Source organism: Eptatretus burgeri, chromosome 18, assembly GCF_056783735.1.
Source record: "Eptatretus burgeri isolate ZD-2024b chromosome 18, Ebu_testis_v1, whole genome shotgun sequence".
Classification (NCBI taxonomy): Eukaryota; Metazoa; Chordata; class Myxini; order Myxiniformes; family Myxinidae; genus Eptatretus; species Eptatretus burgeri.
The window spans coordinates 22,578,763-22,592,595 of NC_140978.1; the positions used below are offsets into that span (position 1 = coordinate 22,578,763).

The 13,833-nt window shown below is 42.9% G+C and overlaps 1 protein-coding gene across 1 annotated transcript; it reads right to left on the reverse strand.

The window, feature by feature from the left end:
• Window positions 1–2,396: 2,396 nt before the first annotated feature.
• Window positions 2,397–13,798, reverse strand: LOC147008724 (sodium- and chloride-dependent taurine transporter-like). Its single transcript, XM_085864364.1, has 13 exons — window positions 13,217–13,798; window positions 12,789–12,923; window positions 12,230–12,467; window positions 11,858–11,990; window positions 11,541–11,675; window positions 11,314–11,417; window positions 9,872–9,996; window positions 9,662–9,774; window positions 9,293–9,430; window positions 8,774–8,876; window positions 3,895–3,995; window positions 3,510–3,680; window positions 2,397–3,010 (listed from the first exon to the last, which is right to left on the reverse strand). Exons 1-13 carry the CDS (start codon window positions 13,422–13,424, stop codon window positions 2,873–2,875), a joined length of 1,842 nt encoding a protein of 613 aa, XP_085720490.1. The 5' UTR covers window positions 13,425–13,798; the 3' UTR covers window positions 2,397–2,872.
• Window positions 13,799–13,833: the final 35 nt, after the last annotated feature.

Sequence of the window (13,833 nt, forward strand, 5' to 3'; positions counted from 1 at the left end):
ATGGCTCCTTTTATAATGAAGTCAGACCGGGATGTCAATTGTCCTTGAGAATGCATGGTGGGAAATGGGCAAACATTGTTCTTGATTAAATTCTAAACAACTTGAAATTAGGTAAAAATATTTAAAATGTTTTACAAATCTCAAAAAAATACAATCTATCCTGTTGTTTGTCTGTCACCATTTTTGTGAGAAGGCCAAACAGACCAAACTTTGAGGTTCATCAGGGAGTGCCACAGGTTAAGCAAAAAAAAAAAAAGCTTCTTTTTTTTTTAAATTGCTCTGCAGTGCTGAAGCCTTTACAGCTATGTGAAAGGAAATATTAAATGATCCCCAACCCCATTCCTTTATGGGTATAGGGAAGTGTTTATGGGCAAAAATATAAATTTTTTTTCAAAATGTTAAGATTAGAACAGCACTAAGCACACCTGCTAGTGCCAGATAAAGCAAGCATTTTAAAGATTACACTGGACAGCAAAGATTTTACTCCTGGGGTGGAAACACATTCCAGACGAGAGTATGCGGATTATGGTCAGAATAGAGTTATACATTTGGTCCAATTACAGTAGCTTGCCCTAGTGGGTGTTTAAGTGATCATAATTTTTTTTTTGTATTTTTGGTTTCAATTATAGCAATACAACTGTTGTGGATTATTTCTCAATTAAAAAAAACCTTCAGAATGCACTTTAAATTAAAAATGGATGAAAACTGACCAAGCTTTGACTCGAGTAAAATTTTCCACGCAGCATTACAATTTTTAATCCTAACCTTTATGAAAAACTTTGTAAAGGCATTGGATCATGATGGTAACGGCTTCCAATATCCGAGAGAAGATTGGTGCAGAGAAAAATGATGCAAACTCAAAGCAGACATCGTCATTGGGCCCCAGATCGGAGAACTGATGCGTGATCGAGTTAAAAAAAAAAAAAATTAACTGAACCTACTCAAGTTTGCAGCATGGGAAGCATTTGTGTTGGTTGTGCAGAATTTTTGGGAACTATAGAGCTAATCAGTATTGAGAATTGGACAAAATGCTAAAGGAAGACCAGGGAATGAGTGAGGATGTCTTAAAATGCACTTCTTGCATTCTCATCTTGATTTCTTCCCACCTAATCTGGGTGAGGTAAGCGATGAACATGGTGAGGTTCCACCAAGACATTTCAATCATGGAAACTAGATATCAAAGCTGGTTCAACCCAATCATGAGGTGATTACTGCTGGTTCCTACAATGGGAGAACAATTCCACAAACGAACGTCTGCAATACAAGTATCTAATATAGCATGCTGGGTATCAATACATACGATTTTGAAAACCTGAAGTGCTGACAAAATTGACTACAGAGAAGCCAAGAACACCAACATTGCCCTTCAGAACAGACGAAAAGTTTTGCCATGCTATATTCATACAAGTAGAAAAAAAACCCAAACTAGCAATTTGCATTAAAAAAAAAAAAAAGTCAATCAGTACTGGAAGGATATGCTAGAGGTATTGGCTCTCACCACATCTTTGGATTCAAATCTCAACTATAAACTCTGGTGTTTCACAGGTAAGTTATCAATGTGTCATCCATTAGGGCATGGGCTGCAAGCATTAGGCATTAAAAAGGCGAGTTCGCACTAGCACCAGCACCCTGCAATTTAAGTACATGTGCAAAAATTACACCGACCGTGAATCAAACCCAGGTCCTCTGGGAAACCGTATCAGTGTTCTGCCATCCGAGCTATCTGGGTGACCCACTGACTGAACAGAACACGCAATTCTTCCACAGCATGCTCAGCCGGTGGGTCGCAGAGATGGCAGAGCACTGGTTTGGTTCACCAGAAGACCTGGGTTTGATTCCCATCTGGGCACAACTCAATTCCACCACAATTAAACTAGTAGAGTACCCATCCCATGGACGGGTGGCAGTGGTCTGTTCTGCAGTCGACACATGATAGCACTGGACCAATTATACCTGGTGATGCACCTCCGGCTACAAAGCTAATACTCGGAGGCCTGGGCTTCACTTTTTAACCCCCCCAAATTTTTGCTCATGATGGAAAGCTAAAAAAAGTAGTGATAGTCAAGTATACCAAATACAATATAGCTGAGTTTCATGGACCGTTGATTCATCTTGGAGAAACACTTTGCTCCATTATAGTATAGATTACAAATGTCTGGTTCAATCAGAATTAGCACTATATACTTGCGAGTCCTGCACAAGGGCCACGCTCCGCTCCCCCCCCCCCCATCAAGTTCAAGGCCCACTCCAGCCCCTCCCCAAAGTAGCCTTTGAACTTGACTTGCACATTAGACTCAACCCAAACACATCAGAACCTATCCATTTTGCCCCATTCAAAATGCAAGTCTTGATGTCCACCCAACATGTACTTTGACAGTAAAACAGAGTCAAGGTAGTTGTGTTTTTTTTTTTTTTAATGATTGCACAGCAAATACAGGTGGTCAGAGTGAATATAAAAAAAAGAAAAACCCAACAATCAGTGGACCAGAAACTGCAAAAAACAGTCACTTGGCTGTGCTCATGAGAAGCACCGAAGTATTGATTTCAATGGAAAGAAACCACCCCCACAAATGTACACTAATCTTTGGAAGAAAAACCTGCAAAGCAAATGATACCCTGTCGAAAAAAAAAAAGAAATACAAAAAAAAAATTTACAATCAACCAAGTACTGCAGCAAGTAACAATACTGCAATTGGTCCGTTGGCGTATACTGTCTCCCCATTATCTGGTAACCAGCTTTGTGGGTAGCAAACGTCCATACTTCAAGTCAATAAGTCTTCATTTCAGTGCTCGTGCTGCAGCAGTTTGAAAGGGAGGGAGCGAGGCAGACCATGGAGTGCTCCTCGGTGTAGATCAGATGTCACAACAGTGTTCAAACAGCAGTCAACATGACACACTTCTCAGGAATTGGTCCTTCTTGATCAGAGCCCGTACAGCTTGTCGTCTCGTATTGTTCATCGTTATCGTACTTTGGGCCCTTCAACTGTGGCTCCACAAGGTCATGCCAACGCTGCAGCAGAAGACAGCAAGGAAATTCTCTACAAAATTTGCTGGCAGAATATAAACAGGCTTGAGAAAAATTATTTTTGCCAAGTCATCCCATGGAACAGGTAAAGAGACTGAGCATTGAATGCAGGTTGCTAGGGTATATAAACAGCATGCACTCTACATAATGAACAATCAAGTTGAAAGTATATCCATGTGCTGCCATAAAAACATTCCAATGGCCTCCTGTTCCAAGATGAGCTCATGAAGCATTGGATGCCCTTAAAGTGAAAAATGTTGAGTTAAGTCATCACCACATGGGTGCAATCAGAACACCCACCAGGACATTTGCACAAAGTATAGCTAGTTCAACAGTTTCTTTAACCATCACACACCTTGCACCTACCGAAATGACAACATTTTGCAATCCTGCACACACCACCATGAATAATATCAAGCAACAATGTCCAAAATAAATTGAAATGTCAAAGTTGTGTCGATTAAGGTGCAGGCAAGCAACATACTTTTTTAAGTGAGCCTTCGGCCATCAGCAAACGAATCATGGCGTAGCCAGGGACACAAATCATGGAGGCGAGCGCCAAGCACCAGCCAACACCTTGTGCCCACGGAGGGTACAAGTAGTCCTTGTTGTAAGTCAATGGGGTGAATTTTACCAATGCAAAGATGAAGCATGCCTAGGACGAAAAAAAAAAAAAATTCATTAACAGGGCAATTCTGCTCAAACTTGCAATCTGAAGTCAAGTGTGCATGCTTGTAGTTACCATTTTTGATAAACAAGAATATCCCAGGAAATGACTAAAGACATGCAAACATCAAATGTTTTATGGGTTGGGTGCTTGGAATATGAATTTCTGGACAGATTAGAAAGACATTGCAAATCAAACATACCAAGCACAGGGAGGGAGAGATAACCAGCCAACACCACTTCATCCAAGGTCCTGGACGGAACCCCAACATGTCTTCCAAAACATCATAAAAGCGGTCCACACCTGTCCAGAGAGAAAAAAAAAAAAAAGAGCCCAGTTACCTCATTTATGGAGAACAAGGGATGGAAATGTTAGCATGTAATGTACAACAGTGAAAGACAACAAAAAAAAAAGATTAGTTGAAATGGGTAGGGGGGGGGGGAAAAAAAGAGTTGTCATATTTAAAATTTCAGCTTTTATTATCCCACAAGCATATAACCAAGTTCCACCAAGTTGTTCCAAAGGAATTTATTCCCAATAATGTGGAATATTTAGGGAGTTTGACAGCATCATTAAAAAAAAACAAACAAAAAGTGACTTCAAGCCCTCACTCCCCAGTCCTCAAAAAATCCCTCCCACCTGTCCCCTTTCTTCACATCAACCACCAAGTCCATAAGCCCTCCTCCCCAAAGGACTCAACCAAGTCATTTTCTGCCATCCCCCTTCCAAGTCCAACTGTTTTTCTTCAAGCCCCCCCCCCACAAGAGCCAATAACTTGACTGCCAAGTTTCTCAGCGAAGTATAATCAACGAAAAATAAATCATTCGTTGGACGGAATAATTTTTGGTTACATCATTTCACTTCTGGAGGGTGTGCAAACCAGCAACAGATATAGACTGCCCATGAAACGTCATGCTTCCGCTCATGCAAGGCTTTATTAGAGCATTCATTTGTATGCTTCACATGTGCATGCAAACATATCGGAGGCATTCGTAAGGAGTGCCAGGTTGTGGTTGTCAACGGTGTGTGGAATATCTTTGGGGTTTACAATTGATGTCTTTTGACAGCATAGTCACTAATTGTTAGAGTGCTTGGGTTTCTCAGTGAAGTACAGACAGAATTGACCGAATGGTTTGTGGTTATATTATTGTAGAGACCAGTGTCTGCATGCATGCGGTGTAAAGAATCAGACTTGTGTAGCTTTGTTTCCGGATCAACTCCATTGACAAGGGTAGATGAAATGCATATTCCTTGGTCTTGTAACAATGTGCCTTTGATGTAGAATGGAGATGTGACCTGCCCTCAATTTCTGTTGAAATCTAAAATATTATTTTTGGATAAAATATTTTTCCAAACATGTAAGCAAAGCCTGACTTATTATGCACAATGTTTGCCAATCCCTCAAAAGATGGTCATAAATTGGAAGGGAAGAATAGAGTTAATTAAAAAAAAAATTCTTATATGCATCTTCAAGTTGCATGTGAGACAAGCAATATGCAGGCAATCACATCCTTTAAAACTATTGATTAGAAGACTTGACAATGCATCTTCACACATTATTTTAAAAGAGCATTTTTTTTGTATTTACTCGCATGCAACAATCAATACCATCTCCAAGCTCCTTTGCAACATTTAGTTTGGTGCCCAATCCTGCACTTCATCTCAAATCATTCAAACTGTCCACAAGTGTGTCCACTCAGGAGAGCCAGAAAACATCTGTCGAATGTCAAGAATGAGCTTTCAAATTTGGCTCCCTCTAAAACCTGGTGGTGCCTTGTTAAGTCTCTGGTGTATGCTCCTCTTTCAACCCTGCCCTCAGTTCAAATGGCACAAAAGCAGACTCCACTCGAGAAAAAGGCCAGACACCTCAATTCTGTGTTTGCTTCCAAATCTCGTCTCAAACCGCTCACTGCACCCACCCGACAGTAACATCCAACTGCTCCAGGAATGTGGAGAAATTTCTTGCAACCATAGACCGATTCTGCAAATGGACCAGACAGCATAAGCTCATGTGCTAAAACGTGCTCTGCTGCACTTGCACTTCTCACACAGTCATCTTCCATGTGCTTGGAAATCAGCAAACACCACCACATTATATAAAGGTGCAAAAAAACTATCACCTTAACTACAGACCTGTGAGCTCACTTCCATTTAGAAAAGTCATGGAATCAATCAGTTGACAAAATCCTTCCTTTCCCCCAATTGCCTGATCTCATAAATTCAGATTCAAAACCAGGTCACCTTCTTGGGCATGCTGCTCCGACCCAATGGATGGAGGCCCTCAATGCCAGACAAGATCAAGGCTCTCAAGACATCGAGCTTTCAATACAGCCTGACATCCCACCTTTCTCTCCAAACTCTGCTGATGGCATGCAATGCCAACTCTGGTTCCTGGCTTCCTCTACTCTCAGCCAAGGCTAAAATGCCCCAAGACTGTTCTGGGCCTCGTCCGAGACCTAATCAGTGATCTCCAACAGTAGAATAATCCACTTCACATTGCTCATTTGTATCTGCCATGACTTCCCTCATCCTTCAGACAGGCTACAGCCTTTTCACTCTTCAGACCCTGATACAATTGCAAGCTGGTCAAACACTTGGAAAAGATTTCAATCCTGACAAATCACACGATGAAAGGACCATCTGGCAAACACTCCCATCAACTTTCTTTATACTCTTGAATGCTGCACTTCAACTCAGTCTCAGTCTCTCACTATCAGCCATGATCTGCAAACCACATTTCTAAGTTAACCTGCAAAGCCAGTCGCTAACTGGGCATCCTTTGGCACGCCTGAACTTCTATCCATCTACGAGGTCTTCATCTGCAGTTTGGAGTATTGCCCTCACCTCTGAGCTGGCACCCCTACCTCATCTTGCCACTGTGGAAACAAAGGTCTTCAAGATCATTGGAATCTACAATGATGAAGCAAAGTCTGGGAATCTTGCACATCGCAGATAGACTGTAGAACAAAGACCACTGACCTTTCTGGTTTTGCACCCTCTGCTCTTTTGGAGCTTCCCCCCCCCCCTCCCCAGGTTGTTGCAGGACACGTGCTCAATCATCAAACTCCCTTCCGGTGAAACTGTCCAATTCCAGGATCAGTGCTGACCTCCATTTTTTTCCCCCTCTTTCCCACCTGTGGAATAAACTTCCACATCCTCTTCAAGCTCAATCTTCACTCCAAGTCTTCAAGACAGCTGTTTACCATTGAAAGCAATGATCTTTCTTTTCCCCATTAAACCAACTCTTTCCTCCCCTTTTTTCTCCAAATTCACTGCTTCCTTCTATGTTCACCTTCGGCACCCCTCATTTCTCCAATTCTACCTCCATTTTCTTTCCTTCAACCCACCATTTGTGAGTTTCACCCCTCTCTGCTGCTCCTTTTGTTCTGTTGTCCTGATCCGTACTATATTCTAGCTCCTCTACAAACCTCAACTTCATACAAAAATCCCCCAAAACTCTGATTCAAGCAGAAAGGTTACCATTCATGAACCACCAAAATAAGAGGTTGGTTTAGTTTGTCAAATCCCCCCCAAAAAATGACCTAAACAGCCTGCAATTTAGTGACATAAGCACGAGGCAGAGCTACTTGACTCCACTGCAGAGCCACATAGCCATACCAACTTACTGGACAGACGAGCAGCCTGTCGTGGCAGTAGCTGTGTAGGAAACTGAAGGTTCGACTTGGACCTCAGGTCTTCAAGATACTGTTAAGTGATGCATCCTGCATCTCTCTCCAAAATAAAAGCATGACATACAAACTGCATAGGGATCCACCATTGCATAGCTCGCTTTTAACTTGAACTTTTGAGCGAATTGGATCCAATTTCAATGTTATGAAAATCCAGTACAATACACCACCAAGCAACCCATTTCACTTGGAAGATTTTCACGATGGTCACAATAGCTTGTGTTTTATATGGCTAAGCTTTGAGACTACCTTTGCAAAAGTGTACATGTGATTGCTTAATTTTAGTTAAAGCTTAATTATAAATGATCAAATGGAAGACTGAAAAACAAATAAAATGCACAAATAACCTTTGCATAAACCAAAGATTTGTTACAGTGCATTTGTAGGGATTCATTTTATTTTGCTCAACTGGGGCAGTTTTATTCGAAAAGGTAGTTAAAATGTAAGGAAAGGATGAGGCCAATTGCTCAAGTGGAGTGCTTGAAAAGGTTCAACAATGGAACATTTGGATTGTAACTTCACACAAGTGGACTGCGTCTTGGCAACAAAAACTCAATAATTTTGGCAAGTTTGTGGAGTCCCAGATAAGTTTTCATTGCATCAAGCATGTGTAAATCAATTGCATGGGAGAGGCACATGGCCTCAACCTAAGCTGCAGTACCCAATTACAGTAAATGTTCCTGCAAGCATTAGCTGATATTACAATTGTTTGTACAGCTTTACTCTACCGTTTGTTTCGATACACTTGAAAATCACTGGGTCTTGCTGGCTGAGAACATCCGCTCGGGTTCAATCTGAATGGGAACCTGGCGAGGCAAGGTGCCCGATCGACATTCCAATTTATCCCAATAGAGGCAAAGAAAGTCCTTAATCCGATTTAGAGGGTCTCGGCTGTTTGACCTGCATGAAAAGCAAAACATTCTTGTGTTACACTAACAGCGGTCGCACTGGCCAAACAGCCGAGACACTGAACTGTCCGGATCCAAGATGGAATCCGAGCAGAGGTTCTTAACTGGCGAAGCGGTGAATTTAACGAGCCTCGAGTGCTCCAAAACCCAAGCATCCTCAAAAGGAATTAAAGCGAGTCTGCCATTACAAACCAACGATGTATGGGAAATGGGGCAATAGTAAATATAATTATAGTACCGTTGCTGCAGTGCACAGTTACGGTAACATTTTGCTTTGAAATGACGAAACATGACTATTCTATAGCACATCCGATTCATGTACTAAATTCCAAACATTTCTACTGCAATTACTTCATTTCATGTGACAGGAAAATCTGAGTTAACAGCCAAACCCGGCTCGACACAAACTCAGCTCGGAGGCGAAACTTGCAGAGTTTGAGTACAGCACTATTAGCAGCAGTGTTTGCATATGGTCTTAACTCACCAAATAGCCAAGCTACAGCTACGCATTCAAAGAAGGCCACCCAGAGCATGCAGATACCGCTAGCACCAAAGTAGTCAAACAACTGGAACACGTACATTCCTCCCTAAGGGTGTTTTGGGGGTGGGGGGGGGTGAGAATCAATATGCAGTACAATAAATTGTGGCCACAGGTTAATGCTCCCGACAAAAGGTTTTACAATAGAGCATAGGCTACTCAGTCACCACCTTCCACTGGCCGATTCGTGGAAAGTTACCCCACAAACCACTTCCTAAAAGTGACATTTCACATCGACAGGAAGACTTGCTTTTAATGAAACAAGTTCCAACAACTTTGTACATCCAAAAACAAAAGAAAGTTCCAGTAATATTTTCACAAAAAAGCTGCACTTCAAATTCAGCTAAAAATTAACCCCATTCATGCCACACCCTTTCCCCATTTGTGGAGACCACTGGCACCAATCCAGGGCAGGCTTGCTTTGCACCATTACTACCAGAAATGAAGCTTTGAAAATGTTCATACTTTTGTGACCATGGTGAGTCCAAGAAGCAAGCTGATGACACAAAGAAGACCAAGGAACATTTGTCTTCGGTAGCCCTTTCTCAGCATTCCAGGGTTGAGGTCAACCAATGAAGTCACCTGGCCTTCCACATCTACAAACTGCAAAAACAATCACAAGCTTAGTCATTAGAGTCCATGAATTTCCTGTGGCACAATTTTTTTTTTCTTCTTTTCCATCTGCTTATCTTTACTCACCAGCCTTGCACATTGTACTTACAAATAGTAGCTCCTGCACTTGTAACCGCATGGCAAATTACTATTTTTTTTTCCCCCAATGCATCTTTGTTTTCACAATTTAATCACTCCTGAAATTTCACCATTCTGTCTCACCTGGCTGTCAAGTCCCAAAAGCAATAGCATGATGAAGAAGAGCACAGCCCATAGTGAGGGAAGAGGCATCATGGTCACTGCCTTCGGGTATGCTATGAAGGCCAGTCCTGGACCTACAATATAAAACATCGTTTATCATTCAAACACTCAAACAGCTAGCGATGTTAACAAAACCTGAACAGTTGAAAATGCAATTCATGGAGTACATACCTGACTCTGCAACTTGGGAAATATCGACCCCCTGCTCTTCAGCCATGAAGCCAAGTATCGAGAAAATTGCAAACCCTGAAATGAAGCTCGTGCTGCTGTTCATGCAGGACAGTATAAGGCATGACCTGTGGGGAAATAGCCATGTTGAATATTTAACTGTCTTGTACTCTGCTAAACAATTTACTACGTAATTGAAGTCGTGATGTACTACATATGAACAGGTTAGCAAAACTCATTTAATCTTCCACACAAGGAAATTAAAATTTGAGTAAACCAGTCAAGTTGTTGGATTCTTGCCACAACTGTTCTTCAGGCCTCTTGGGATACAATACAGCACCACATGATAGGGCTACTCAGCAAGTTAAGTTGTAACAACGATTTTGCAATTGTAATATTATAAATGACCAATCACCCTCAACTTTGTAATCTTGCATTTGCCCGCTGACAAACGTTAGACGAGTTCTGTCGACAAGCATTTCAGACGTAGTCCAAATTGAAGGCACAGCCAGCTCGTGTCGCTGCCAAGTACATAAAGCTTGGGTACTTTGGATTTTCCAGGATCACGTGTGCACATGCATGGATTATGGGATTTATTGTTCAGGAAAAAAAAAAAAAAAAAAAAAACACATCGCCTCAGGGGAGATTTTTCAAATGCAGCAGCGAGTTTGTGGATCAAACAAAATTTCGTCCAAGGAAGTGTTCTTGGCAATGTTCCAAAAAAGCTGCAGAATTATACTCTATTTGCCTGTGCCTTCTGTTCCCTCCCAAAAAAAATTTCTATAACATGTATGCAAATTACCAGAACCGAATGACATTGACCACCTTTGTACACAAATTAAATTAATTAAAAAAAAAAAAAAAAAACCAAACACATGAATACCCCAAGCATGAAAGAACCAAATCGAACACATTTTGAAGCCAGGCCAAAAAAGGGAATAGACTTGAACTACTACATGTCAATGTAATGTTTAAAACAATTAACCCTCACAGTCATGTATATAATCGAGCTTTAACACACAAGACTTCATTTGCGAATAGGGGGAAAAACAAAGTGAGCTCGATGTGTACATTTTGTTGGAAAGTAAAAATTACCACCTTTGATCATTTCACCATTGGCACTCCCACTCAAGGATTGTCAAAGCCCTCAGGGCAGGAATGCCCATCTCAGCCCACCTTTGGTGGGAAATTTAAAGTGGTGCTATTTACAATGATTCATTTTCTGGGAAACTACAGTATTTATAACCATATTTTGCCTTGCTGGACTACAAAGGTTTTTCTGATGCAACACACAAAGTGATCAATTTTGAAGTTTGTGTGATACATCACACACAAGCTCTGTTAGTTACATTAAGAGAAGCAAGATGCAGTTTTGTGAGTTTTTTTTTTTTTTTAAACGACCCCATAGGCAACCTGAAAATACCATTTTGACATTAACTGGGTACCTGTAGCAATTGTAGTGGTATTTGTTGTAACTTCCAAGTGATGTTAACACACTGATACAAATGGCATAGGAATAGAAAATCTGGGTCCCAGCATCAATCCAAACCTGCAGACAAAGCAGCACATCAATGACAGATCCAGCTTCGTTTAATAAAAAAAACAAAACAAAAAAACAAAAACAAACAAACACAAGCTTTTATCATGCACATTGATCAACAGAAAGCCAAACCTCTGGATCTGAAAGACGGGTGAGGTCAGGGTACAGGTAGTACTTTATCCCTACAGCAGCACCAGGCAAGGTGATTCCACGAATGAGCAGAATGAAGAGCATTAGAAATGGAAACGTCGCAGTGAAGTAGACAATCTAGTTTGAAAGGTCAGCAGGAACGGAAACAATTGCATTAGAGCCTCACTTTGAATTTTCATTCGAAACAACGGAACAGAAAAAGCAGAATGTTCAACCGCACCACAGCAAACCGGCGAGGCAGAGAAGTTTTCAGTTGCCACCCATCCCCTGCTCGCACATCTCCAAAGTGAGCAGCATACCTTTCCTGTGGTCTTGACTCCCTTCCAGAGGCAGAAAAAGACGACGATCCACATAGCAATCATGCACAGAGTCAGGTCCCATTTCAGCTCACCCACCTCCTCTATTCCATTTGTCAAGCCGAGCACTTTTCGCCTGCGGACGCAGCAACACAAGCAAGGGATGATGGCTGCCAATGCCAAGGGGAACGGTCGACTGGCGAATAACACGAGCAGGCAAAATGTGCAAAGTGAGTGTAAAAGAACAAAACTGATTGATTGCAGCACGAAAGTCTGGAGGTCCAGGCAGCGATGAATGCATCGCTGTCCAGACAGCGAGTTCTACGTTGCTGGGCGTGAGTGGCAAGTATCACAGCATGGGGTGGCGCTCCTTACTCCCAGAACTGAATGACAGGAGAGATGTGACGCAGATGAGTCGCGGAGACGTTGGTGAAGTTGGCAGCGCTCCTCAGCGAGTCCTCCAGGCAGTCGGCAGTGTTCCAGGTGTTGTTGCAAGTCGCCCACGGAAGCTCGCTGGTGAAGGAGTGCGCCAGGTAGAAGAGACCCCAAGCGAGGATGATGATGTAGTTCACGCTCATCAAGGACACGATTACCACGGATGCATATCCAACGCCTGTTGTTGGAGGCATCGTCAGTCGCCGTTGCATGAACGCCCCGCCAATGCCACGGCGGCGGCGAGGCGACGAGGGACAAACACCTGCACGCATTGTGCTCCAGCGTGACAGCCCCATTACACAAATGCCCAAATTCCACAACACAAGCTGCCCTTACAGAGATTGACCGACAAAAGGTATGAAGCGCAGAACACTTTTGGACACATGCGGGCAAAGTTGCCGCCGTAGGGGCAAGAGGCCCAACCAGGTTCAGCACGACCACCCAACTCCCCGCACATCCAGCGAAGGTAAAATGCACCAAAGTTTGCCCTGGCACTGACCGGTGAGTAGCGGGCAGATCTTCGTCCAACAAGTGATTCCGCCTTGCGACGTAAATTGTCCGACCGCCACTTCCATGAAGAAGAGAGGGATGCCACCTCCCAGGAGGAAGATTACGTAGGGGATGAGAAACGCACCTGGAACCGTAAAGGGGGAGATAAGTGGGACCCTCGGTTAGTACGTACACGAGATCGTCTGGAGTATAGCTCGGCTAGCATAATCTATACAACGGTCACTACGTGGTGGAGTGTGCATGGGGAGGGGCGGTCACTTCGTGGAGTGTGCCGCCGCGGCATGGGGAGGGGGCTCGAATGCACGTTACAATTGTGACGTCACAAATAAAGGCACGAAAAGGAACAGCTCCCCGAACACGTGACCGTTTTCATGATACAATACTCTCAAAGCGCTATGGCACGCACTCTCTACCTACCACCGCCATTCTTGTAGCACAGGTAAGGGAACCTCCACACGTTGCCGAGTCCGATAAACCCTCCGGCCACGGACAGCATGAAATCCAGACGACTGCTCCACTTCTCGCGTTGCACGACGGGACGAGACCCGACCCCACCTTCGGACAAGGGTTGTAAGGACTCGAACGTGTCGACATGACCGACCGGGTTTTTCTTCTCTTGTGCCATTCGGAATCGAACCTTGGGGATTAACGTTACCCTCGCGACAATGCGGCAGATGTAGAAAGCGAAAAAAAAAAATGAATGGAGTTAGAGGGAAATGGGGACGGGGAGTTAAGGGGAAATGGGGGAAACAGAAAATGAAGCGAAATTTTTTTTTTTCAAACAACTCCGAAAAAAAAAGCTACAAGAGCTGTTGAAGGTAGAAAATTTCAATAGAAAAACCACGAGAACAAAACCCAAAATATCGAGAGAGGAAGGGGGAAAATATTAGGGTACTCGGTTGCCGCCTTTTACTAACTGCCGCAAAACGGTGCGTTACCCTCAACCTTGGTGCTTACACTGAAAAAGCGAGATCGGTGCGCACCCTTTATTTGCCCGCTCGAATTAATAGCGTCACGTGCGGCGAATGGAAAAA